Source organism: Mobula birostris, chromosome 14 (assembly GCF_030028105.1).
Source record: "Mobula birostris isolate sMobBir1 chromosome 14, sMobBir1.hap1, whole genome shotgun sequence".
Taxonomy (NCBI): domain Eukaryota; kingdom Metazoa; phylum Chordata; class Chondrichthyes; order Myliobatiformes; family Myliobatidae; genus Mobula; species Mobula birostris.
The window spans coordinates 98,028,680-98,056,644 of record NC_092383.1 but is presented as its reverse complement, the minus strand read 5'-3'; the positions used below and the strand labels follow the sequence as shown (position 1 = coordinate 98,056,644).

At 48.0% G+C, this 27,965-nt stretch overlaps 1 protein-coding gene across 5 annotated transcripts; it reads left to right on the top strand.

The window, feature by feature from the left end:
- The first annotated feature begins 73 nt into the window (after nt 1–73).
- LOC140210148 (uncharacterized) lies at nt 74–27,965 on the top strand. 5 transcript variants are annotated; one of them, XR_011889167.1, is made up of 7 exons: nt 77–277; nt 13,988–14,308; nt 16,138–16,440; nt 19,847–20,167; nt 21,113–21,255; nt 26,367–26,519; nt 27,135–27,965. XR_011889167.1 is itself a non-coding variant. In XM_072279030.1 (6 exons), the coding sequence occupies exons 3-6, from the start codon at nt 16,143–16,145 to the stop codon at nt 27,144–27,146; spliced, it is 696 nt and encodes a 231-aa protein (XP_072135131.1). In that variant the 5' UTR covers nt 78–277; nt 13,988–14,308; nt 16,138–16,142; the 3' UTR covers nt 27,147–27,965. The 5 variants fall into 5 exon arrangements, 3 of the variants coding, with proteins under 3 accessions (XP_072135131.1, XP_072135130.1, XP_072135129.1); XR_011889168.1 differs by having other exon boundaries at nt 74–277; nt 16,138–16,379; nt 19,847–21,255; XM_072279030.1 differs by lacking the exon at nt 21,113–21,255 and having other exon boundaries at nt 78–277; nt 26,455–26,519.

Genomic DNA, 27,965 nt, shown 5'->3' with positions numbered 1-27,965 from the left:
TAGTGATAGAGCGTACGGGGTGGGTGCAGCAGGAGGAAACAGGCAGGGATAGCGATTAAACAAGGCTGTGGGCGAAGATAAAGCAGAGCAATGCATCATAACAGACCGAGAGCATCGTCTCACTGAATTCCTGCATTTCAGAAAGGGCTTGGCAGCTGTAACCAGAAATCTCCCAACAGTCTCCGAAACTCCAGATCGCCAAAAAGCGCTCAGTGTGGAATTCTCTTCGGGATGGTGCCGTCCCTGCTCTGCGTTGCCATCTGGGTCACCTGTGTGGGTAAGTTCAGATTGTGGTCACCAGTAGTGATTAGAGAACAGGGGGAACAGGTTGCACAACGGTGAGGGAGTGACCGGTGTGAAGCGTGTTTCTGCGATTGGCTTTCAACCCACTGTGGTCTGAGAGAGGGGCTACTGACCTCTCCCTCCCTTCGCCTCTCATTCCACCCACTGCTCCCCTTCTCTTCCTCAGCCACCCGCTCCCCCCGCCCCCACCACCCCACGTCCTGAGTCCCAACAATCTCATTTTCTCGCCACCATTTGCAAGGTTTAGTTTCCGTGATCAGCTCTGCTTGCGGAGCAGTGAGTGTGTGAGATGTTCGCTGCGGGCAGAAGACTTTTCTGCCCATCGTGGCATTCTCAGGGTCTGCCAGACCACTACGACAAACAGACACAAAGCATCCCCTCCCCTCCACCCCGCCTCATTCTCGGGGTCTGCCAGACCACTACGACAAACAAACTCAACGCATCCTCTCCACCCCCCCCCACCGCCTCGTTTTTGCTGAGAAGCCTTGGATTATCAGACTCACCCCTCTCTGAAGTGTTCAGAGAACTCTGTGTCTCTCTCCATAAACTCAGTCTCTATCCTCCTCTTTTCCCTTTCACTCTTTCTTCCTCCATGAGTAATCTAACAATGACAGAAATAGTTTACGCCTAACTGTAGGGCTGGAGAGGAGTGTTGTAGATAGGGCAAACATTCTGAGAATAATTGTGCTGTGGATGTCACTGGCTTTCGATAGATAGATACTTTCCTTACTGATTGTGGTCTGCTAGTCAGGAGGTTAAAGATCGAGTTGCAAAGGGAGGTAGGTGTCTTTACTGGATGAGGAGTCAAATGAGGGGACAGGGTGAAGCAGCCCTGTAGGTGGTGCAAGAATTGTTTCTGTAGACTGCAGTGAGGGGGAGAACTCCACACAGCAGGGAGAAGGAGATGGTTTGTCCAGCTGGTCAGGGAGGCTGTGGGATGTGGAGGGGAACCTGTAGGTGGTGGTGCTTTTCCCACGTGCTTTCTCGATCTCCTGGTAGTGTTTCTCCCATGTCGTTTGTACCCTCATCCTGACTGCTCTTCTGCAGCCTGTAAAAACTCCCTTCAGGGTCTTGTAACCTTTGAAATTCTTCAACTCTACCCACAAATGTTCTTCATCTTCTGATCCTATCATCACTCTGTTTTATGGGATTAATTTCATATTTTACTGAGAGTGCCACTCCTCCCCTCTGCCCACCCACCTACCTTTTTGATGGGATGTATATCATTGGATGTTTACGTCCCAGCGCTGACCCTCTTTCAGCCACATCTCCATAGTGTCCACAAGCTCGTAGCCACCAGTTTTGATCATGGTAATACTTGGAGAGTCTATTCCTGGAGGGTCATCCAGTGAGGCTATACATGTACAGCTTATAGGGGATGATCACTTTGAGGGATGTACTGTGCTGTAGGTCCCAGTAATCAGTCGGAATTAGAGAAGTTACAGATAGCTGTAGGAATAATAGCATTGTTACAGGTCCCTGACAGAGAATGGGACTGCCACAGTACCAGGGTATTGAATGGGATGGAGTTAGTTGAATGTGTCGAGTAAGGCCTTCTGAAGAAATGTCTAGATGGTTCTCAAGTTTCAGAGTAAATTCATTATCTCAGTACATATATAATCACCATATACAACACTGACAGTTGTTTTCTTGCGGTAAATCCAAGGAACAGAACCAAATCCATGAAAGACCGCACACAACAGGATTTATAAACCACCAATGTGCAAAAGACAACAAACTGTGCGAAAAAAAAAGAAAGAACAATAATAACTAACTGAGCAATAAATGTTGAGAACGTGAGATGAAATGTCAAGGGCTGAAGCAAACGGAATCTGATAGGAGAGGAGAGTGGAGCATGGGAGAAAGGGAAGGAGGAAACATGCCAGATTATCAGAGAAATTTGCTCACACCGATCAGACTTAAACAAAGACACAGACCCCGGTACTTGGTTCAATTTCTTTAGTATGTGATGAAGGAGAGCCCACTAAGAGACTCTGCTAAAGCAAACATAAACATGTTCTTTTATGCCTTAAAATATGTGCAGTTCAGCAGTTTTCAGGATCAAGAGTTCCTGCTTAGACCTTATTGACAAGGTTCAGGATGCTTCCATACATTACACAGAATTAGGCAGTGGATCCCCACATACACAATCAGTTTCCCATCAATTAGAAGAAAGCAAGCTATCAGTCCAGTAGCCCTTGGAGGCCGAAGGAACCTCCCCATTCATTATAAGAAACCAAGTTATTAGTCATGTCGTCTTGAGGGCTAAGGGTGCCGCCTTACATACACCATCTGTGCTTATCAGTTCTTCATTTCTAACAGAACTTTCTACATCCGTCCATATCAGTTCTGCGTTACCAACAGAACTTTCTGCATCCGTGCTTATCAGTTCTTCATTTCTAACAGTCTGACTGGACAGGCAGATCCTATTTGCTTCTTACCCTGCCCTGCTATCCTCATGTTTTTGTTGAGCTTAATTTTCTTCCAGAGTCCCCTCCTTTTTGATCGTCAGATCACATTTATCCCTCCTCATCTTCTGGATAGGGGGCTTCATAGCTTGGGGGTAGAGGCCGCATGTCTAAACAAGCATCTTCATACCCAGGATCAAAGGGTTACAACTTCACCTTTAGACATATCCCTGCCCGGGCTGGGATACCAGGGAACATGAAAATTTAAAGATTCCTACTGCCACTACTATCAATACTAACATTAATACATAATGCACCACCGATGTCCACCACCATCCTTAGAGATTCCCAAAAAGCCACCAGCGTCCGGGAGAATAATAGTTAAGAAATTCTTCTCCTACCTTACATATTTCTTTCCCACTCTTCTGAATATGGCCGGCCATATGGATTATATTCTCGGTCTCACTGGGATACAGGTACAACATTCCTGTCCTGTGATAGCACTGGTTCCACCTTTCTCAGCTAGTGTGAAGTCCAGAGACATTCGATTTCTCAGGGCCACTCTCAGCAGTCAGTTCCAGAATCCACTGCTGAGTTTCCTCCAGGACCAAAGCGATATCATTGTCTATCTTTCAACGGCTGAGGCCACTTGTGTCAATTCTTGTGCTGCCCTGTCTGCCCCAGAAGTAAGAAACAATCGTCCAGAACCTCCCAGCCCCGGTGATAGCTCTCTTAACCCAGAGGTTGCGATGCAAGTTCAATGGTTTTTGGTGCCTCATAAAGAGAGCCACATAGGCCAAATAACAGACCGTGCCCAGTTTCGGGGCAGCCGGGGAAAGGCCCAGTAGCCGCAGGCAAAGTAAGTACTGTTATCAGGAATCATATTGAAAATGAACTCTGTGTCGTCTGTTGATTGGTTGTGTCGGTAGGCGAATTGTCGGGGGTCTCGTTTGGGTGGACGAAAGTTTAACTGTTGACGATAGTCCGGTTGCAGCCGAGGGTCCCAATGGTGGCGCCTCTGCCTTCTGAGGGTCTGGCTCTCTTCTTTCTTAGATTTAACCTTTGGTGGCTGTTAATGTCTTGCCAACCCTTCCCAATTATTAAAACACCAGTTTGTCCCAGTTCAGATCCCCATTTCCAGCTGCTGTTTAGTGTTTCCAGGACTGAATTGTCTTTAGATCAATAGACCCACCGTACGGCCAATCACCACAACTTCACCCACACAAATCTCGAGAGACTGTTACAGAGTACCTGCTGTCCCTTGTTTCCAAACAACTTTGTCGGCGAGCAAACCCAGGGGAAACAACGGGTCACCCACGAGTTGTTTCGTCTACTTATAATTTTCAATCTTTCTTCGGATATTGCTTATACTTTATTTTATTATCTAGCACTTCCCCTTAGTTGGCCAACCAAATACTAAACACTGACGTCCCTATTTTAATCTATATCGAGTCTTGTCCCTTCTTCTAAATCCCTTCTTGTTCCTTACCCAAACTCAGGACTGGTCACCGGCTGGTCTGGGACGACTCTCTCCCCCAATCCTGACCTTGATTCTGAGTCAGAGTCAGAATCAGCTTTATTATCACAGGCATGAGTCGTGAAATTTGTTCACTTGGCAGCAGCAGTTCAATGAAAGACATACCGTAATATAGAAACATTAATTAATGTATATGTATATGGAAAAGGAAAGGTACGTCGCATCCGGAGTTTCTCCGGTTAGTGGACGATTTCCCTCCATGCCTCTCTGATGTAGTGAGGAACCACATAGGGTGCAGGTTACAACAGTGGTTTGCCATTGCCTTCCATATTGAATATATTAAAAATGGTGCAAAAACAGAAATAGTAAAGAAGAGCATTAATAGAGGCAATGTGCTGTGAGACTACTAGCAAGGAGAGGCTGATGACTGGACAAAATTACAGTCAACAGGATGAGTCGCAAAATCTGGGAAGCTCCACACCCTGGGCCTCTGTACCTCATCTGCAACTGGATCCTCAGCTTTCTAACCAGAAGACACGATGTGTGCAGATTGGAAATAACATCTCTACTTCGCTGACAATCAACACTGGCACATTTCAGGGACGCGTGCTTACTCTGCACCCATGACGATGTGGCTAGGCACAGCTCAACTGACATCTATAAATTTGCTGATGATACAACCATTGTTAGCAGAGTCTCAGGTGGTGATGAGCGGGCGTACAGGAGCGGCTAGTTGAGTGGTGTTGCCAGAACTCACTTGCACTCAACATCAGTAAGACCAAAGAACTGATTGTGGTCTTTAGGAGGGGTAAGATGAGGGAACACACACTCCTCAGGGAGTGATCAGAAGTGGACACAGTGAGTATTTTCAAGTTCCTGGGTGTCAATATCTCTGAGGACCGAACCTGGACACAAAATATCGACGCAGCTATAATGACGAGAAAATAGCAGCTATATTTCATTAGGAGTTTGAGGAGATTTGTTTTGTCACCGAAAAGGCTTGAAAATTTCTACAGATGTCCTGTGAGAAGCTTCCTATACATATTATAGATAGATAGATAGCTAGATACACTTTATTAATCCCGAGGGAAATTTGGTTTTGTTACAGCCGCACCAACCAAGAATAGAGCGTAAATATAGCAATACAAAAACCCCAACAATCAAACAACAAAATGCAAACTATGCCAGATGGAAAATAAGTCCAGGACCAGTCTATTGGCTCAGGATGTCTGACCCTCCACGGGAGGAGCTGCACGTTCGATGGCCACAGGCAGGAACGACCTCCCATGCCGCCCAGTGTAGAATCTCGGTGGAACGTGGCCGAAGTCCAACAGTAAAAAGTTCAGTATTCTGTCTGCAAACACGTTCCTCGATCGTAATATGACCCGGATTGCACCATCTGTTGTTAGGCAGATCAGTAAGCCCCCAACTCCTTTACGCTTACTGCTCTCAGTGCACTTCCGGTCAGGCAGAACAGTATTACCCACCGAACTCCTCTTCTCCAAAAGTCTCTGTTGTCTCGACCCGGTCCGCTTTCCTCGACACATTATACATTCTATATGTATATTTACTGCAATTCAGTTTTTTTTTCTCCCTATTATCATGTATCGCATTGTTCTGCTGCTGCAAAGTTAAATAATTTCACAACATATGCCGGTGATATTAAACCCAAATCTGATTCTGATCTGATAGTACATACCCTGTAGTTTGTGAGGGAGAAGATAAAATCAGTTGTTTAATTTTCAGGTTGATTTGCTGGTAAGGATGACAAATGCAATGTTTGCAATCATTTTGTGAGAACCAGAATATAAAATCAAGAATGTAAAGCTGAGGCTTTAGAAGTCACTGGTCAGACCACACTTGCTGTACTGTGAGGGGTTTTGGTCCCCTGATCAAATAAAAGATGTGCTGGCATTGGAGAGGGTCCAGAGGAAGTTCGTGAGAATTATTTCAGGAATAAAAGTTCTTCCAGGGTTGTATCTCTCATCACTATAGGTCTATTGCTGGTGCAGTTTATCCTCATCTCTTCCATTTTATCTACGTTTGGTCTTAGACCCAGCATGGTGGAATTAGTGGTCAAGAGTGCTGATCTCTCTTATATCTGTTGGTTAGAGTGAGACAGTAGGGTGATGTTATCTGCAAACTCAGTCATCAAGTTGCCACATAGTGCACTGGATTCCATTTTATTTTTCACCTGTTGTCTGTTTCATAATCCTGCTTATTGCCAACAGGAACAGGAAAGGACCCAAACATTCCAGCTTCACCCCAGTGTTGACATTGAAGCTTTCTGCCAGTTTTCCCACATGTATGACTTTGCATGACATGTTGTAGGAGTTCCTAAAGATATTGACAAATTTCTGCAGTATTCCATAGTGTTTCATCAGTTTCCATATGGTGTTTCTGTCTAAGTATCGAAGGCTTTGTTGTAGTGATGAAGTTGACGCAGAGAGAAGTATTCCATTGTTCTCAAAGGTTCAAAGCTCGCTTCCTTTGGAAGCTAAATTCGTTAAACACATAGGGGAGAGATGTCGAGACTGAAATTAGATGGTGGGGACATGCCTGGTCCAACCTTGAGAAACTGGCTCAGTATAGAGGGTACATAGAACATAGAATAGTACAGCACAGGACAGGCCCTTCAGCCCACAATGTTGTGCCGACCCTCAAACCCTGCCTCCAATATAAACCCGCACCTTAAATTCCTCCATACAGCTTTCTAGTAGTCTCTTAAATTTCACTAGTGTATCTGTCTCCACCACTGACTCAGGCAGTGCATTCCACGCACCAACCACTCTCTGAGTAAAAAACTTTCCTCTAATATCCCCCTTGAACTTCCCACCCCTTACCTTAAAGCCATGTCCCCTTGTATTGAGCAGTGGTGCCCTGGGGAAGAGGCACTGGCTGTCCACTCTATCTATTCCTCTTAATATCTTGCATACCTCTATCATGTCTCTTCTCATCCTGCTTCTCTCCAAACAGTAAAGCCCTAGCTCCTTTAATCTCTGATCATAATCCATACTCTTTAAACCAGGCAGCATCCTGGTAAATCTCCTCTGTATCCTTTCCAATGCTTCCACATCCTTCCTATAGTGAGGCGACCAGAACTGGACATAGTACTCCAGGTGTGGCTTAACCAGAGTTTTATAGAGCTGCATCATTACTCCGCAACTCTTAAACTCTATCCCTCGACTTATGAAAACTAGCACCCCATAAGCTTTCTTAACTAACCTATCTACCTGTGAGGCAACTTTCAGGGATCTGTGGACATGTACCCCGAGATCCCTCTGCTCCTCCGCACTACCAAGTATCCTGCCATTTACTTTGTACTCTGCTTTGGAGTTTGTCCTTCCAAAGTGTACCACCTCACACTTCTCCGGGTTGAACTCCATCTGCCACTTCTCAGCCCACTTCTGCATCCTATCAATGTCTCTCTGCAATGTTCGACAATCCTCTACACTATCTACAACACCACCAACCTTTGTGTCGTCTGCAAACTTGCCAACCCACCCTTCTACCTCTACATTCAGGTCGTTAATAAAAATCACGAAAAGTAGAGGTCCCAGAATAGATCCTTATGGGACACCACTAGTCACAGCCCTCCAATCTGAATGTACTCCCTCCACCATGATCCTCTGCCTTCTGCAGGCAAGCCAATTCTGAATCCACCTGGCAAAACTTCCCTTCTGACTTTCTGAATAAGCCTACTGTGTGGCACCTTGTCAAATGCCTCCTAACATCCATGTAGATCACATCCACTGCACTACCCTCATCTATATGCCTGGTCACCTCCTCAAAGAATTATATCAGGCTTGTTAGACATGATCAGCCCTGCACAAGGCCATGCTGACTGTCCCTGATCAGACCATGATTCTCTAAATGCCCATAGATCCTATCTCTAAGAATCTTTTCCAACAGCTTTCCCACCACAGACATAAGGCTCACTGGTCTATAATCACCCGGACTATCCCTACTATCTTTTTTGAAAAAGGGGACAACATTCGCCTCCCTCCAATCCTCTGGTACCATTCCCGTGGACAACGAGGACATAAAGATCCTAGCCAGAGGCTCAGCAATCACTTCCCTCACCTCGTGGAGCAGCCTGGGGAATATTCCGTCAGGTCCCAGAGACTTATCCATCCTAGTGTATTTTAACAACTCCATCAACTCCTCTCCCTTAGTATCAGCATGCTCCAGAACATCAACCTCACCGTCATCAAGTTCCCTCTCATTGGTGAATACTGAAGAGAAGTATTCATTGAGGACCTCACTCACTTCCACAGCCTCCAGGCACATCTTCCCACCTTTAACTCTAATCGGTCCTACCTTCTGTCCTGTCATCATTTTGTTCTTCATATAATTGAAGAATGTCTTGGGGTTTTCCTTTACCCTACTCACCAAGGACTTCTCATGCCCCCTTCTTGCTCTTCTCAGCCCCTTCTTAAGCTCCTCTCTTGCTTCCATATATTCCTCAATAGACCCATCTGATCCTTGCTTCCTAAACCTCATGTATGCTGCCTTCTTCCACCTCACTTGTCACCCATGGTTCCTTCACCCTACCATTCTTTATCTTCCTCATCGGGACAAATTTATCCCTAACATCCTGCAAGAGATCCCTAAACATCGACTACATGTCCATAGTACATTTCCCTGCAAAAACATCATCCCAATTCACACCCGCAAGTTCTAGCCTTATAGCCTCATAATTTGCCCTTCCCCAATTAAAAATTTTCCTGTCCTCTCTGATTCTATCCTTTTCCATAATAATGTTAAAGGCCAGGGAGCGGTGGTCACTGTCCCCCAGATGCTCACCCACTGAGAGATCTGTGACCTGACCCGGTTCATTACCTAATACTAGATCTAGTATGGCATTCCCCCTAGTTGGCCTGTCAACATACTGTGACAGGAATCCATCCTGGACACACTTAACAGACTTCGCCCTGTCTAAACCCTTGGTGCCAATCAATATTAGGGAAGTTAAAGTCACCCATGATAACAACCCTGTTATTTTTGCACCTTTCCAAAATCTGCCTCCCAATCTGCTCCTCGGTATCTCTGCTGCTACCAGGGGTCTACAGAATACTCCCAATAGAGTAACTACTCCCTTCCTGTTCCTGACTTCCACCCGTATTGACTCAAAAGAGGATCCTGCTACATTATCCACCCTTTCTGTAGCTGTAATAGTATCCCTGACCAGTAACGCCATCCCTCCTCCCCTTCCCCCACCTCTATTCTTTTAAAGCACTGAAATCCAGGAATATTGAGAATCCATTCCTGCCCTGGTGCCAGCCAAGTCTCTGTAATGGCCACTACATCATAATTCTGTGTATGTATCCTCACCTTTGTTCCTGATGCTTCTTGCATTGAGGTACACACATTTCAGCCCTTCTACCTTACTGGCTTTACACCGTTTATTCTGCTTCTCTTTCCTCAAAGCCTCTCTATATGTTAGATCTGGCTTAACTCCATGCACTTCTTTCACTGCTCTATCGCTCTGGGTCCCATTCCCCTTGCAAATTAGTTTAAACCTTCCCGAACCATGCTAGCAAACCTACCTGCAAGGATATTGCTCCCCCTCGAGTTCAGGTGCAACCGATCCAATCTGTACAGGTCCCACCTTCCCCAGAAGAGATCCTAATGATCCAAAAATCTAAAACCCTGCTCCCTGCACCAACTCCTCAGCCACGCATTCAACTGAAATCTTCTCTTATTCTTAACATCACTGTCACGTAGCACTGGCAGCAGTCCTGAGAACGCCACCCTTGAGGTCCTGTTCTTCAGCCTTCTGCCTAGTTCCCGAAACTCACACTTCAGGACCTCATCCCTCTTCCTGCCTATGTCATTGGTACCAACATGTATCACGACTTCTGGTTGCTTTCCCTCTCGTACCAGAATGTCGTGCACCCGGTCAGAGACATCCCAGACCCTGGCATCCGGGAGGCAACAAACCGTGCGGGTGTCCTTCTCACGTCCACAAAGTCTCCTGTCTGCTCCCCTGACTATAGAGTCTCCAATGACGACAGCTCTCCTCTTCTCTGTCCCACCCTTCTGCACCACCAGGTCAGACTCAGTGCCGGAGGCCCTGCCACCGTGGCTCACCCCGGTCGATCATCCCCGCCAACAGTATCCAGGATGGTAAACTTATTTTTCAGGGTAATGGGTGCTCTGCACTACCTGTCTACTCACCTTCACTTTTCCCCCTCTGACTGTCACCCAACAACCTGTTTCCGACAGCCTAGGTGTGACTACCTCCCTGTAGCTCTCATCTATGACTGCCTCATTCTCCCTTATGAGTTGAAGGTCATCCAGCTGCTGCTCCAGATTCCTTACACGGTCTTCCAGTTCGCCCAGCCGTATGCACTTCTGGCAGGTGTGACTCTGCGGGAGAGGGGCGTTCCCCAAGACTGCCACATCTCACATGAGAGGCACATCACCGTCTCAGGAAGCATTGTAAAGCCTAACTGGGAGCAAGCTCGTCCTCCGCCTCTTCTCGTCGAAGCCTCTCAAGTCAAAGCCTCAAAGCTCCACTCCTTCATTGGCCCGCTCACTCACTGGCTGCTCCGCTTGAGCTACCCCTCTATTTATTTGTTTGAGGTTTTCAAACTGCTTCGTCACCTGACCTTGACTGCCCAATCAGCTGCTTTCTGCTGAGTCTGAGCTATTCAAATCTTGATTGTCTAATCAACTGCTTTCTGCTGATCTATTCAAATCTTGATTGACTTGATTGTGCAGTCCAACTGCCAAAACTGCCAGACTCTCTCGAGTCAAAACCTCAAAGCTCCACTCCTTCACTGGCCCACTCACTCACTGGCCGCTTTCTAGTGAGATGGGTGATAGAGATGGGAATTCATCGATAGCCTGTGCTTCCCTGAGATCGAAGGGACCGAGAAGATGGAAGAATTAATATTTGATGGCTCCGGGCCTGTACATTTAGAGAATTATGGGGGCTTTGTGTGGTGGAATCTCATTGAAATGTATTGAAAGAAGCTGCAGAAAGCTGTAAATTTAGTTGGCTCCATCTTGGGTACTAGCCTACAAAGTACTAGGACGTCTTCAAGGAGCAGTGTCTCAGGAAGGCAGCGTCCATTATTAAGGACCCCCATCACCCAGGGCATGCCCTTTTCTCACTCTTACCATCGGGTAAGAGATACAGAACCCTGAAGGCACACACTCAGTGATTTAGGAACAGCTTCTTCTCCTCTGCTATCCAATTCCTAAGAGAACATTGAACACGTGAACACTACCTGACTTGTTTAATATGCATTATTTCGGTTTTTGCATGATTTTAATCTATTCATTATATGGATATTGTAAATTTTCTTATTTATTGTCATTATTTTATTTGTTTTTCTTCTTCTGTATTATGTATTGCATTGAACTGTTGCTGCTAGGTTAACAAATTTCACGACACATGCTTGGTAAGTTGATGGAGAAGATCCTGAGAGGCAGAATTTGCGAACATTTGGAAAGGCATAATATGATTAGGAATAGTCAGCATAGCTTTGTCAAAGGCAGGTCGTGGCTTACGAGCCTGACTGAACATTTCGAGGATGTGACTAAACACATTCATGAAGGCAAAGCAGTAGATGTAGTGTATATTGATTTCAGCAAGACATTTGATAAGGTACCCCATGCAAGGCTTATTGAGAAAGTAAGGAGGCTTGGGATCCAAGGGGACATTGTTTTGTGGATCCAGAACAGGTTTGCCCACAGAAAGCAAAGTGTGGTTGTAGATGGGTCACCTTCTGCATGGAGGTCGGTGACCAGTGGTGTGCTTCAGGAATTTGTTCTGTGATTTTTACTCTTTGTGATTTTCATAAGTGACCTGGATGAAGAAGTGGAGGGATGGGTTAGTAAGTTTGCTGATGACACAAAGATTGGGGGTGTTGTGGATAGTGTGGAGGGCTGTCAGAGGTTACAGCAGGACATCGATAGGATGCAAAACTAAGCTGAGAAATGGCAGATGGAGTTCAACCCAGATAAGTGTGAGGTGGTTTATTTTGGTAGGTCAATTATGATGGCAGAAAATAGTATTAATGGTAAGACTCTTGGCAATGTGGAGGATCAGAGGGATCTTGGGATCTGAGTCCATGGGATACTCAAAGCAGCTGCGCAGGTTGACTCTGTGGTTAAGAAGGCGTACGGCGTATTGGCCTTCATCAATCGTGGAATTGAATTTAGGAGCCGAGAGGTAACGTTGCAGCTATATAGGACCCTGGTCAGACCCCACTTGGAGTACTGTGCTCAGTTCTGGTTGCCTTACTACAGGAAGGATGTGGGAACCATAGAAAGGGTGCAGAGGAGATTTAGAAGGATATTGCCTGGATTGGGGAGCATGCCTTATGAAAATAGGTTGAGTGAACTTGGCTTTTTCTCCTTGGAGCAACGGAGGATGAGAGGTGACCTGATTGAGGCATATAGGATGATGAGAGGCTTGAGTCATGCTGATAGTGAGAGGCTTTTTCCCAGGGCTGAAATAGCTAGCATGAGAGGGCAGTTTTATGGTGCTTGGAAGTAGGTACAGAGGAGATGTCAGGGGTTAAGTTTTTAAAGCAGAGCGTGGTGACTGCGTGGAATGGGCTGCCAGCGGTGATTGTGGAGGCAGATAGGATGGGGTCTTTTAAGACACTCCTGGACAGGTACATGGAGCTTAGAAAAATAGAGGGCTATGGGTAACCCAAGGTAACTTCTAAGGTAAGGGCATGTTTGGCACAGCTTTGTGGGACGAAGGGCCTGTATTGTGCTGTAGGTTTTCTATGTTTCTATGTTTCTATGGTAATGATAATAAACCTGATTCTGATTCTGATTTTGAATATTAAAAGACTCAGACAGATGGACGTGTAGAGGAAGTTCCCTGTAGTGGAGGTGTCCTTGACCACAGGGCACAGCCTCAAAACATAACTGAAACATAATTGCCCCTCCTTGTTCCCTTTCTCCCATTGCCCTTTGTTCTCTCCAATCAGATACCTTCTCTCTAGCCCTTTTCCATTCTCCGGTGAGGGGACTCTTTCCAAAACAACAACTGTTTACTCTTTTCCATAGAGGCTGCCTGGCCTGCTGAATTCCTCCAGCATTTTGTGTGTGTTGCTTGGATTTCCAGCACTTGCATATTTTCTCATCTTTACCATTCCCCACCTACTTGACTTCATCCACCATCTTCCAGCCAGTTCTCCTTCTCCTCCCCCCAGAGAAAACTAGAAGCAAACACACGATATTTACTAAAAGTTAACAAGCAGGTGATAATTCAAACATAAACTCAAACAAACAAAACTAAAACCACAAGAAAAAGGACAATTAAAAAATAAAAATTGTAGACCTTAATCCGACAACGTCACCGTGAAGAACCAGTGGTCAGGGTCAGCCGAGAGGACCAGTACCACGGTCGACCTCTGCAGAAGCACAGTGTGGACGAGCTTCATTCTGTACATGACCTGTGCACTGGGAGTGGGTGAAGGGACAGTGTAGTCGGTGATTTCCCGTATTCCCTCATTGTCTTCACTCTCTCCAAACACTACAAACCTTTTCTCCAGACTGGAGCCCATTTGCCATGTCTCTGCCTCCCTGTCATGACAATCGATATCTGGCTGCAGGCTGCAACTCCCTTCCTCAGGGCCGGGTGTGGAGTGTCTTCACTCTGTTCCCCCGGTGGGCTCACTGTGTGATGTAGGAACTGTGTGCCGGGTCTCTCTCAGGGTCAGGAGCCAGATGATGGGCCGCATGGCCTGCTCCTGTAACTGTGATCCTCCCGGCTCTGATTCTACAGTTACTGAATTCACCTGCTGACTGTCTCCTCTTGTCTCCTCAGCTGGGACTGGGGATTCCCCGACCACTGTGAACGGAACTCGGGGACAGTCGGTCTCCTTACATCCTGGGATCCCAATCGGACCGGACGTTGCTGAGCTTGTGTGGAGACGGTTGTCACCCAGGTTGAAGATAGTGACATATTCAAACAAGATCAGTGACTATTACGGATCTGAGGAATACAAGCGACGGATAACTCTTCATCCCGGGAGCTTCAGTCTGGAAATCCATGATCTACAGAGAGAGGACTCTGATGATTATGAGGTGACTGTTACAGCAAGTTCAGGAGCACAGACTCAGAACAAAATGCGACTGGAGGTGTACGGTGAGTGAGATGCTGCGGAGGGGCCCGGGTTTCATTAGTTCCTGAAACACCCCAATTAATGATCCGGTGTGTTCCCCTGCTTACTGAACCCCACTGACTGCCTGTGTCCAGAGCTGGGCTCACGGTCCCAGTGTAGTGAGGCTGAGTCAGTGTGAGTCTGGAGGACACACTCACCACATCCCCGGAGACTGGACCAGAGACTGTGAAGCATCAAACTGCCAATGGGGAACCTCGTGACTCCGAGGCTGGAGGAGATGAGCAGATGGGGAACAGGGAACGGGAGATAGGCTAACATGGTGGAAGGGACTGGTGGACGGGCTAAACAGTCTATATCTGTGGGTCAGTTAAACAAATCCCTCTGTATCCCCAGGTCAAAGGCCTGGTCTGTCATGTTCAGGGATCCCATTTTCAGAAGGCACTGCTTGTTAATTCCCCAGACTGAGGTCTGAGCTCAGCAAGGTGTTTATTCCTCAGCCTTCATGCTGTGCTGTGCTGAGTGAGACCCTGTCTGTTCATTACACTGAATGTAGTGTCCCAGTGAGTGACACAGTACACGGACACAACAGCACACTCACACACAGCAGTATGGTTCCTGATTCACTCTAACAGTAATATCACATTCACAATAATCTCACACAGCAACGTCTGTCTGAGAAATCTCCTCCACCCCAGGTTTAACAGGTTTGCCTTTGCCTCTACCACCACTCCTGAAAGCCCATTTCAGGCTCCCACCACTCTGTGTGTGAAGAAAAACTTGCCCTGCACATCTCCTTTGAATTTACCCCTGTCACTGTAAATGCACAATCTCTGGTATTGGACTCCTCTTATTTGATTTTTTAAAAATTTTATCAAGATACAGCAGGGAATAGTCCCTTCCGGGATTTGAACCACACTGCCCAGCAATCCCACGATCGTAACCCAGCCTAATCACAGGACAATTTATAATGACCAATTAACCATGCTATTGATATGTCCTTGGACTGTGGGAGGAAACCAGAGCACACAGGGGAATCCCACGTGGACACGGGGAGAATGTACGAACTCCTTATGGGCAGCGGGAATTCAGTCTGGTTCACTGGTACTGTAAAGTGTTGTGCTAACCACTACCCATTCGTGCCACCCCTGGGAAAAAAATACTATCTGTCTACTTCATCTGTGTCCTTATAAATGTCATAAGCTTGTATCAGCTCCGACACTCAGAGGAAACAGCCCAAATTAGTCCAGTGGAATACTCCAGATGTAGCTTGATCAGAATTTTTAAAGATGTAGCATAACTTCCTGACTGTTGAACTCAGTGCCTCGACTGATGAGGACAAGCATGTAAAATCCCTTCTTTACCCCCCCCCCGATCAACATGCAGCCACGTTTCCCCACCCATGTCTGCATTTGATCCATGTCCAATTGCATCCATTGGCGCTCCCCTGCACCATCCACAACACCGACAGTCTGTTGGAGGCCTTTGGCCAACCTAGAACCTATTCCCCACTCACTGAAATCAGGGTTGGTCTGACCCTGATCTCAGCTCTACTTTCCTGCCTATTTCCACCCTCTCCCCAAATCCTCTCCAGATCAAAACTCTGTCTGAACCTTGAATACAGTGACTCAGCCTCCACAACTCTCTGGGGAAGAAAATTCCATCGATTCCTGAACCTTAGAGAGGAGAAATCCTTCCTCATATCTGTCTGAAATTATGGTCCCTTATTCTGAAACTGTGCCCTCGTTTTAGATCATACAGGAGGGGGAAACATCCTCCCAAACCCCTCCCCCCCCACTCCGATCCGCTCCAGTCACTGAACTCACCGGCTGACTGCCTCTTCTTGTCTCCTCAGAGTGAATGGGGACCGTGACAAGAGCTTGGGGACAGTTGGTCTTCCTACCTGCTGGGATCACAGGCGGGCTGGACGTTTCTCAGGTGGTGTGGAGAAGAGACAGAACCACAATAGCAGAATATGCAAATGGAGTCATTTCCTACTTCGGTCCTGAGGAGTACAAGCAACGGATAACTCTTCATCCCGGGAACTTCAGTCTGGAAATCCGTGATCTACAGAGAGAGGACTTTGGTGATTATAAGGTGACTGTTACATCAAGTTCAGGAACACAGACTCAGAACAAAATGCGACTGGAGATGTATGGTGAGTGAGGTGCTGTGGAGGGGCTCGGGCTTCACCGGTTCCTGAAACACCCCTAATTACTGGCTGAGGGCAGATCCTGTGTGTTCCCCTGTTTACTGAGCCCCACTGACTGCCCGTGTCCAGAGCTGGGCTCATGGTCCCAGTGTAGTGAGGCTGAGTCAGTGTGAGTCTGGAGGACACACTCACCACATCCCCGGAGACTGGACCAGAGGCTGTGAAGCATCAAACTGTTAATGGGGAACCTCATGACTCTGAGGCTGGAGGAGATAAGCAGATGGTGTGCGGGATTGGGAGATGGGCCGAAAGTGTGGGAGGGGCTGGTGGATGGGCCAAACAGTCTTTATCTGTGGGTCAGTTCAACAGATCCCTCTGTATCCCCAGGTCAAAGGCCTGGTCTGTCATGTTTAGGGATCCCATTTTCAGAAGGCACTGCTTGTTAATTCTCCAAACTGAGGTCTGAGCTCAGCAAGGTGTTTATTCCTCAGCCTTCATGCTGTGCTGTGTTGAGTGAGACCCTGTGTATTCATTACACTGAAATTAGTGTCCCAGTGAGTGACACAGTACACGGACACAACAGCACACTCACACACAGCAATATGGTTCCTGACTCACTCTAACAGTAATATCACATTCACAATAATCTCACTCAGCAACGTCTGTCTGAGAAATCTCCTCCACCCCAGGTTTAACGGGTCCCATTGGAGTGAGGAGAACGTCAGAACGTGGGGAATGAAACATCACAGGAACAGCTCCTCAGCTCATGATGTGCTGCCAAACTCATTGCTAATGGAACCCAGTTAAGCTAATCCCTTCTGACTGTTCATGTTCCATATGCCTTTATTCTCTAGACATTCATGTGTGTATGTGACAGCCTCTCAAAAGTCTCTCTGGCCTTTGCCTCTACCACCACTCCAGACAGCCCATTTCAGGCTCCCACCCCCACTCTCTGTGTGAAGAAAAACTTGCCCCACACTTCTCCTTTGAATTTACCCCTGTCACTTTAAAGGAACCATCTCTGGTATTAGAGACTTTTTATTTGAGATACAGCAGGGAATAGTCCCTTCCGGGACTTTGAGCCATGCAACCCAGAAATCCCTGAATTTAACCCTAGCCATGAGAATTATCTCGGCAATGAAAGGGTTCTTCCAGGGTTGTATCTCTCATCCCTATGGGTCTGTTGCTGGTGCAGTTTATCTTTATCTCTTCTGTTTCATCTCCGTTTGGTCTCAGAGCCAACGTGGTGGAGTTAGCAGTCAAGAGTGCTGATTTCTCTTGCATCTGTTGGTTCGAACTAAACAGTAGAGTGATGTTGTCTGCAAACTCTTAGTGATCAAGTTGCTGCCACAGAATCCACTGGATCCATTTCATTTTTCACTTGTTGTCTGTTTCATTATCTAGTTTGTTGCCAACAGGAACAGGAAAGGACCCAAACATTCCAGCTCCACCCCAGTGTTGATATTGAAGCTTTCTGCCAGTTTTCCCACATGTATGACTTTGCATGACATGTTGTAGAGTTCCTAAAGATATTGACAAATTTCTGTGATATTCCATAATGTTCCATCAGTTTCCATACGGTGTTTGTGTCTAAGTATCGAAGGTTTTGTTGTAGTGATGAAGTTGACATAGAGAGAAATATTCCATTGTTCTCAAAGGTTCAAAACTCACCTTTCTTTGGAAGCTTTATTTGGTAAACACATAGGGGAGAGATGTTGAGGCTGAAGTTAGATGATGCGGACACGCCTGGTCCAACCTTGAGATCTGGCTCAGCATAGAGGGTGATGGAGATGGGAGTTCATTGATAGCCTACGCTTCTTTGCGAGGTAAGGGCCCAAGAAGATGAAAGAGTTAATAATTGATTGCTCTGGGCCTGTAGATTTGGAGAATGACAAGGGGTTGTGTGGTGGAATATCATTGAAACCTATTGAAAGAAGCTGCAAAGGATTGTAAATTGTAAATTTAGTCAGCTCCATCTTGGGCACTAGCCTACAAAGTACCCAGGACATTTTCAAGGAGCGGGGTCTCAGAAAGGCAGCGTCCAGTATTAAGGCCCTCCAACACCTAGGGCATGCCCTTTTCTCGCTGTTACCATCAGGCAGGAGGTATAGACGCCTGAAGGCACACACTCAGCGATTCAAGAACAGCTTCTTCCCCTCTGCCATCCGATTCCTAAATGGACATTGAACCAGTGAGCACTACCTTACTTTTTAAAATATATTTATTTCTGTTTTTGCACTATTTAAATCTATTCTATATAGATATACGTAAATTAATTCACTTATTTATTATTATTATTTTACTTGTTTTTCTTCTCCTTCTATATTACGTACTGCATTGAACTGCTGCTGCTAAGTTAACTAATTTTACGACCCATGCCGGTGATAATAAACCTGATTCTGATTCTGAATATTGAAAGACCGAAACAGATGGACTTGGAGAGGATGTTTCAAATGGGGGGTGTGCCTTTGACCACAGGGCACAGCCTCAAAACACAATGATGTCCCTTTGAAACAGAAATGCCCGTCCTCTTCCCCTTCTCCCATTACCCTCTGTTCTCTCCTATCAGATACCTTCTTCTCCAGCCCCTTTCCTTTCTCTGATGAAGGGTCTCGGCCCGAAACATCGACTGTTCACTCTTTTCTATAGATACTGCCTGGGATTCTGAGTTCCTCCAGCATTTTGTGAGTGTTGTTCGGATTTCCAGCATCTTCAGATTTTCTCATCTTTATCTTTCCCCAGCCACCTGACCACCCACCATCTTCCAGCCAGTTCTCTTTCCTCTCCCCCCACAGGAAGCTAGAACCAAAGATACCACATTTACTAAAAGTTGACAAACAGGTGATAATTCAAATATAAACTCAAACAAACAAAGCTAAAACCACAAGAAAAAGGACAATTAAAAAATAAAAATTGTAGACCTTAATCCAACAACGTCACTGTGAAGAACCAGTTGTCAGGATCAGCCGAGAGGACCAGTGCCCGCCGGTCGACCTCTGCAGAAGCACAGTGTGGACGAGCTTCATTCTGTACATGACCTGTGCACTGGGAGTGGGTGAACGGACAGTGTAGTCGGTGATTTCCCGTATTCCCTCATTGTCTTCACTCTCTCCAAACACTACAAACCTTTTCTCCAGACTGGAGCCCATTTGCCATGTCTCTGCCTCCCTGTCATGACAATCGATATCTGGCTGCAGGCTGCAACTCCCTTCCTCAGGGCTGGGTGTGGAGTGTCTTCACTCTGTTCCCCCGGTGGGCTCACTGTGTGATGTAGGAACTGTGTGCCGGGTTTCTCTCAGGGTCGGGAATCAGATGATGGGCCGCATGGCCTGCTCCTGTAACTGTGATTCTCCCGGCTCTGATTCTACCGTTACTGAATTCACCTGCTGACTGTCTCCTCTTGTCTCCTCAGCTGGGACTGGGGATTCCCCGACCACTGTGAACGGAACTCGGGGACTGTCGGTCTCCTTACATCCTGGGATCCCAGTTGGACCGGACATTGCTCAGCTTGTGTGGAGACGGATGTCACCCAGGGTGAAGATAGTGACCTATGCAAACAAGATCAGTGACTATTATGGATCTGAGGAGTACAAGCGACGGATAACTCTTCATCCCGGGAGCTTCAGTCTGGAAATCCGTGATCTACAGAGAGAGGACACTGGTGATTATGAGGTGACTGTTACAGCAAGTTCACGAGCACAGACTCAGAACAGAATGCGACTGGAGGTGTACGGTGAGTGAGACACTGCAGAGGGGCTCGGGCTTCATCAGTTCCTGAAACACCCCCAGTTAATGGGTGAGGGCAGATCCTAGAGGTGTACGGTGAGTGAGACACCGCGGTGGGGGACGGCAGGGGAGGGGGTTTTACCGGTCCCTGAAACACCCCAATTAATGGGTGAGGGCAGATCCTGTGTGTTCCCATGTTTACTGAACCCACTGACTGCCCATGTCCAGAGCTGGGCTCACGGTCCCAGTGTAGGGAGGCTGAGTCAGTGTGAGTCTGGAGGACACACTCACCACATCCCCGGAGACTGGACCAGAGGCTGTGAAGCATCGAACTGCCAATGGGGAACCCCGTGACTCCGATGCTGGAGGAGCTGAGCAGATGGGGAACAGGGAACGGGAGATAGGCTGATCTGGTGGGAGGGACTGGTCGATGGGCTGAACAGTCTATATCTGTGGGTCAGTTAAACAGATCCCTCCCTATCCCCAGGTCAAAGTGCTGGTCTGTCATGTTCAGGGATCCCATTTTCAGAAGGCACTGCTTGTTTATTCCCCAGACTGAGGTCTGAGCTCAGCAAGGTGTTGATTCCTCAGTCTTCATGCTGGTCTGTGGTGAGTGAGACCCTGTGTATTCATTACACTGAATATAGTGTCCCAGTGAGTGACACAGTACACGGACACAACTGCACACTCACACACACCAATATGGTTCCTGACTCACTCTGACAGTAATATCACTTTCACAATAATTGGGGCAGAACGGGCTGGCAACCCAATCTGTGTCCTCTGAGAGGAGGACCCCCACAAAAGCTCGATGAATCGAAGGGAATGATACCCCCAGGGGTGCCCGAGAGGTGGGGGGGGTGGAGGATGAGCACCCCCGTCGGACAGACACAATGGGATCAGAACCAGGCAACGAACGAATGACTATGAGTAAACACAAAATATTTTGCAGATGCTGGGGTCAAAGCAACACTCACAACACGCTGAAGGAACTCAGCAGGTCGGGCAGCATCCGTGGAAACGATGAGTCAATGTTTCAGGCCGGAACCCTTCATCAAGATTGAAGAGGGAAGGGGCAGAGGCCCTATAAAGAAGGTGGGGGGAGGGTGGGAAGGAGAAGGCTGGTAGATTCCAGGTGAAAAACCAGTAAGGGGAAAGATAAAGGGGCAGGGGAGGGGAAGCAGGGAGGGGATAGGCAGGAAAGGTGAAGAAGGAATAGGGGAAACACAATGGGTAGTAGAGGGAGGCGGAACCATGAGGGAGGTGATAGGCAGCTGAAGGTGGGGGCAGAGTGAAATTTGGATAGGGGAAGTGAGGGGGCGGGAATTACTGGAAGTTGGAGAATTCTATATTCATATCAAGGGGCTGGAGACTACCTAGACGGTATATGAGGTGTTGCTCCTCCAACCTGAGTTTAGCCTCATCATGGCAGTAGAGGAGGCCATGTATGGACATATCTGAATGGGAATGTGAAGCAGAGTTGAACTGGGTGGCTACCGGGAGATCCTGTCTGTTGTGGGGACGGAGCAGAGGTGTTCGATGAAGCAGTCCCCCAATCTGCGTCAGGTTTCACTGATGTAGAGGAGGCCGCACCGGGAGCACCAGATGCAATAGATGACCCCAGCAAGACTCACAAGTGAAGTGTTGCCTCACCTGGAAGGACTGTTTGGGGCCCTGAATTGTGGCAAGAGAGGAGGTGTAGGGACAGGTGATGAAGATGTCAACCAAATTCCGGAGGCAATGGTGAAGGGAGGGGTCGATAGGAAGCTGCAAGCCATGACAACAGTCATTGTCAGCATTGCAGCGGAACGGTTCGGAGAAGAGGAGAAGGAAGGCTCCAATACACCTTACTCGAAGAACCAAAGAGCGTTGAGGATCCACAACATCAGGCAGGAGATGAAAGCGCTGAAGTCCCAATACAAGGAGGCAGGAGAAGAGGAGCGCATTGGCTTGGCCCAGCTGATGTGCATACTACGAAAGAAGATCGGGGTCCTCCGCCGGGCAGAGTGGCATCAGAGGCGGCGTCGTGAAAGGGCCCAAAAACGTGCTGCCTTTATCGCCAACCCCTTCGAGTTCACTAAGGAGTTGCTGGGGGAGAAGCGCAGTGGGAAACTGGCCTGTTCGCAGGAAGACATAGACCAACATCTGAAGAAGATATATAATGATCCTGAAAGAGAGCAGGAGTTGGGAGAGTGCAACATCCTAATAGACCCACCTGAACTGGAGGTGCAGTTCGACATGTCAGAGCTGCAACTAAAGGAAGTCAGAGAGGTCGTCCGCAAAGCAAGGGCAAGCTCGGCTCCAGGACCAAGCAACACCTCGTAAAAAGTGTACAAGAACTGCCCCAAACTCCTGCTGCATCTGCGGAAGATCCTGAGAATCTTCTGGAGAAGGGGAAATATCCCAAGACAGTGGAGAGTAGCTGAAGGGGTGTAGATCCCGAAGGAGGAAAATGCCACCCAGATAGACCAGTTTCGTTTCATCTCCCTGCTGTGTGTCGAGGCGAAGATCTTCTTCAGTGCCATTTCTAACCAGCTGTGCACCTACCTAGCAAAGAACACCTATATTGATACATCAGTCCAGAAGGGTGGCATTTCAGGGATGCCGGGCTGTCTGGAGCACATCGGTGTGGTGACACAGCTCATCAGGGAGGCCAGAGAGAACAAGGGCAACCTGACAGTGTTGTGGCTCGACCTGGCAAATGCATATGGCTCTATTCCGCACAAGCTGGTGCAGCTCACACTGACCAAATATCACGTCCCCAGCAGAATCAGAGACCTTATCGCTGATTATTACTGCAACTTCAGGCTGAGGGTCTCTTCAGGAGCAATTACATCAACCTGGCACAAGGTGGAGATCGGCATCATCACAGGGTGCACTATCTCAGTGACACTGCTCTCCCTAGCCGTGAATATGCTCACTAAGTCTGCTGAACCAGAGTGCAGAGGGCTCAGAATGAATTCCGCTCAACGACAACCACCTCTCAGGGCATTCATGGATGACCTCACAGTCACCACAGAATCAGTCCCAGGCTGCCGGAGGATTCTGCAAGGGCTCGAAAAGCTGGTGGAGTGGGCCCGGATGCATTTCAAACCTGCCAAATCAAGATCGATGGTGCTGAGGAAAGGGAAGGTGAAGAACAAGTTCCGGTTCAGCATCGCAGGCACAGCCATCCCAACCATCACAGAAGAGCCAGTCAACAGCTTAGGCAAAGTGTTTGACAGCTCTTTAAGGGACACGACATCCATCCAGGCGACTTGCACTGAGTTGGATGGCTGGCTGAAATCTGTGGACAAGTCTGGTCTACCTGGGAAGTTTAAAGCCTGAGTGTATCAGCATGGCATTCTTCCCAGAATCTTGTGGCCCCTCCTCTTCTATACAGTTTCAATCTCGACAGTCGAAACCTTAGAGAGGAGGGTTAGCAACCACCTCAGGAGATGGCTGGGGCTGCCAAAGAGCCTGAGCAGCATCGCACTCTATGGACACCACAACAAACCGCAATTGCCCTTCAAATCCTTGGAGGAAGAATTCAAGGTAACAAGAGCCAGAGAAGTGCTACAGTATAGGGACTCAAGTGACCCGAAGGTGGCCAGAGCAGGGATCCAAGTGAGGACTGGCAGGAAGTGGAGGGCAGAGGAATCTGTTCAGGAGGCAGAGGCGAGGCTGTGTCACAGGAGGCTGGTGGGAATGGTCACATGAGGCCGAGCTGGGCTAGGATCCTTTCCAACTCCCCAAATGGACACCAGAGGGAAGGAAAGGCGTTGTCTAGTTCAGGAGGAGGTGAGAGCAGTAGTGGTGGAGATGAGAGCTTGCAAGGCGGTGGGAATAAAGCAACAGGGAGCTTGGACAAGATGGGAGAATGCGGTTGAGCGGAAAGTGAATTGGGCTGAGCTTTGGGAAGCCGAACCACACTGCATCCAATTTCTCATACAGACAGTGTACGATGTGCTTCCAAGCCCATCAAACCTGCCCACATGGGGAAGGCAGAGTCATCTGCATGCCCACTGTGCTCCAAGCGAGGAACTCTGGAGCACATCCTCAGCGGCTGCGCAAGGGCACTTGGTGAGGGACAGTACCGATGGAGGCATGATCAGGTCCTGAAGACCATCGCTGAAGCCATTAGTGCAGGAATTGAGTGGGCGAAGCGGTCCCGACCCTCCAAACAAACCATTGCCTTTGTCAGAGCTGGGGAGCAGCCAATACCTGCCAAAAGAACATCAGAATAGACCCTTCTGGGATTTGAACCACACTGCAAAGCTTGTCCAGGAACTGGACTCTCTGACGGTGGTGCCTGCAGAGAGGATGCTGTCCAAGTTGCATGCCATCTTGGACAATGTCTCCCATCCACTACATAATGTACTGGTTGGGCACAGGAGTACATTCAGCCAGAGACTCATTCCACCGAGATGCAACACAGAGCGTCATAGGAGGTCATTCCTGCCTGTGGCCATCAAACTTTACAACTCCTCCCTTGTAAGGTCAGACACCTTGAGCCAATAGGCTGGTCCTGGACTTATTTCCATCTGGCATAATTTACATATTATTATTTAATTATTTATGGTTTTATATTGCTATATTTATACTCTATTCTTGGTTGGTGCAACTGTAACGAAACCCAATTTCCCTCGGGATCAATAAAGTATGTCTGTCTATCTATCTATCTATCTATCTATCTATCCATCTATCCATATCATAATCCTTTCACAAAGAAAATCACTACAGTCCACTGAAATCCAAACTCTCCCCCATTTTCCAGTGTTGCCTTCAGCTGTTCTTTTCGATTTCTCCTCCCATAATCCCAGCTCAACAAGACAGCTCCTCTCTGTGTCCGATCTCAGGAGTGTGTGGGACAGTGCAGAATGAACAAGGATCTGTGTTTTACTTGTAACTTCTTCAGGTTAAGATGGTGCTGGTGAACCTCTGCGATCTCTGGTTGGCAGCTAACGAAACAATGACAGCGACTAAATACTTTGTTAACCACACTTTTAGCAAACGATCATCGCAGTAGTCTGTAACTTCCCTTTGGGATTGGAGGCATTTCGATGTGGCGGAACCGAGGCAAGGCGAGGCGGCGGAACCGAGGCAAGGCGAGGCGGCGGAACCGAGGCAAGGCGAGGCGGCAGACCCGTTGCCGAGAGCGTGGGAAATCAAGAAAGATCAGGCACAGGCGGAATCGAAACTGCGTGGTCCAAGCACCAGACGTGACCGAGCACGATCTGCGGACGGAGATTTACAGACTGAATCAATGCCGTGGGGTCAGGCACCAGACACAACTAAGCATGATCTTTGGATAGAGAATTGAAGTGGTGAAGTCCAGCGTATCCAAGAGACGAGCCTGTTGTTCGGATGGAGATTTAACCACAGGGCCAGATAGAAAAGGTCAGGTTGTTGAGGCCCGAGGCAAGGCTTGGGCTGCCTCAGATCGCTGCTCAAAGCGGCAGAACCCGATGTTGGGATGGAGAGTTACGCACTGACCCAGATTGGAAACGTCAGGGTGTCAGAAAGGTCTGGGTGACGGGGACCGAGGTGAGGTTCGGGCTGATTAAGATCGCTGCTCCACAATGTTTACATGGCTCTACACTAAAGTATGGGACTCTCTTGCAGACCTCAGTTCAAAAACACGACTGGCTTGCAGTTACTGTTTACATGATGGATTGTTTCTATTGCACATTGAGTATTCAACGGTCTTTTTTCATATCTGTGTGTTTGTTTTTGTGTTTCTTTGTCTCGTGGCTGCCTGTCAGGAGATGAATCTGGAGGTTCTATAATGTATGCACATTTTGATAAACTGTACTTTGTACTTTGAACTTTAATTGGGGATAGAGTCAGGGATACAGGGTGATGGGGAGAGGGGTTTCTGTCGGAAGGTGTGAGGGAGTTGGATTAACATCAATTGAGATACAGTCAGCGATACAGGGCACTGTGGGAGTGTGGTTACCAAGTGACAGTGTGAAGGAACTTGTTTAACATCAGTGGAGATACAGCTGGTGACATTGTTGGCTGTGATTTAAGGGGAGTGATGTGAGGATGATTGGAACTGCAAGTGTGGGAATGGGATTAATTCTGTAATCCTTTCTCTCCATCCCCCTCCCCCTTCATGATGGGGAGTTTTATCTGGCCTGTGGTGAGAGGGAGTGGATCCATCGATTCCTTGTCACTGGGAGTATGAGGATGGGATTAATTACAGAATCTTTTCTCCTCCCCAGATCCTGCTGACAAATTGTCACTCTCTGCTTTGATAATTCTTGTCCTTGTGATACTCATTCTGCTCCTTGTGTGTTGCTGTATATATAGAAAGAGGGAGTATCTTCACTCACACTGGGACAAACGTATGGGAAAGAAATCCGGTACATCTGACGGTAGGTGTCTCCCCCCCCCCCCCCACCACCACCCCCACCAGTGCCAGATTATAGATCGTCACACACTGGTTGTATAATTCCCATTGTGATACACAGTCTGATCATTGCGTGTGTTGTACTGCATATAATCTGGGGTCATCTTTGCTCTGTAAACTCTGGCATCATTGTCACTCATGCAAGTCCACCCCGATGGAAAAGGCATCAAGAAGGATACATATGGCAATGGGGATGGGCAGTGGGAACAGGGAGGAGGAGGGGAGGTTCTGGGAGAGTAGAGAGGAGGAGGGGAGGATCTGGGGGAGTAGGGAGGAGGAGGGGGGTCTGGGTGAGCAGGGAGGAGGAGGGGAGGGTCTGGGAGAGTAGGGAGGAGGAGGGGAGGGTCTGGGGAGTAGGGAGGAAGAGGGGAGTGTCTGGGCAGTAGGGAGAAGGAGGGGAGGGTCTAGGGAGCAGGGAGGAGGAGGGGAGGGTCTGGGAGAGTAGGGAGGAGGAGGTGAGGGTCTGTGGGAGCAGGGAAGAGGAGAAGTGGCGGGGCTGAGGCAGTGGATTAGAGGGGTGTTTGTGTTGATCAGGAAAGGCACTGATGGGGCCTCCTCACCTCTGCTCTCTGTCCCACAGAGCCGGCAGTGATGTTTTTGAACAGTCGACCTGGTGGAGAACACAGCTCATAGACACCCTCTCCATCGGAACAGTGTGTGCTAGATACTGGGGAACAGTGCCCACCCACGGCACAGATGGAGAGCGTCGGAGCATCCCACTGGAATCACTGTCCCTGTTCCACAATCCCGGTGAGGGGGGAGTCTCTTTAAACACCTGGGGGTTCTGCAGTGACCTGGATCTGGTCAGTCTTCCAGACTGAGCTTTATAACTGAACCCGTGCTGTGCCCTGTGTTACTGTGTTACTCCACTGATCTTCCTGCAGCCTTTCCTGGGATATCCTCCCAGTTCTCGTGCCCCATTTAACCGTTAACACCCTGGAGGAAAGTTCCTGAAATTGAAGTCAACCGAAGAGCCCCTGGGAAATCCAGTGAGACCCCCACCCAGCAGTTCAGACTTGGTGAAGAGTCCTGGGGCCCCTCACCCCACACCCCAGGGCTGAGGAAGGGTCTCATATTGCAAGTAGGTTTTTGATGATATTTTATTCTCTCGGCCAAAATGAACCAGTTCAGGTTTCACCAGAGAAACCACAGTCTGAGAGCCTGTTGATGGGTGTTTCAGGCAGTAGGCACATTACTCAGCTGTGCAGTGTCACACATCGCATGTCTCAGGCAGCGACTGTGGATTGAGACAAAGAGTTAATGTTTCAGGTTCCACACCCTTCGACTGAATCTCTCTCCACACACGCTGCCTCACCTTCCCAGGGCTTCCATCGTTTCCAACTGTTGCTTCAGATTTTCAGTCTCTGCTCGAAATATGTAAATGTACAATAACATTAAAGAACCGTTCTAA

Excerpts from the sequence above, each read along its gene's own strand:
- LOC140210148 (XM_072279029.1), top strand. The coding sequence starts at position 16,143 with ATGGGGACCGTGACAAGAGCTTGGGGACAGTTGGTCTTCCTACCTGCT. Across the intron at positions 20,168-26,366 it reads AATGCGACTGGAGGTGTACG|ATCCTGCTGACAAATTGTCA; the intron begins GTGAGTGAGACA and ends TCTCCTCCCCAG. Across the intron at positions 26,520-27,134 it reads GAAATCCGGTACATCTGACG|AGCCGGCAGTGATGTTTTTG; the intron begins GTAGGTGTCTCC and ends TCTGTCCCACAG.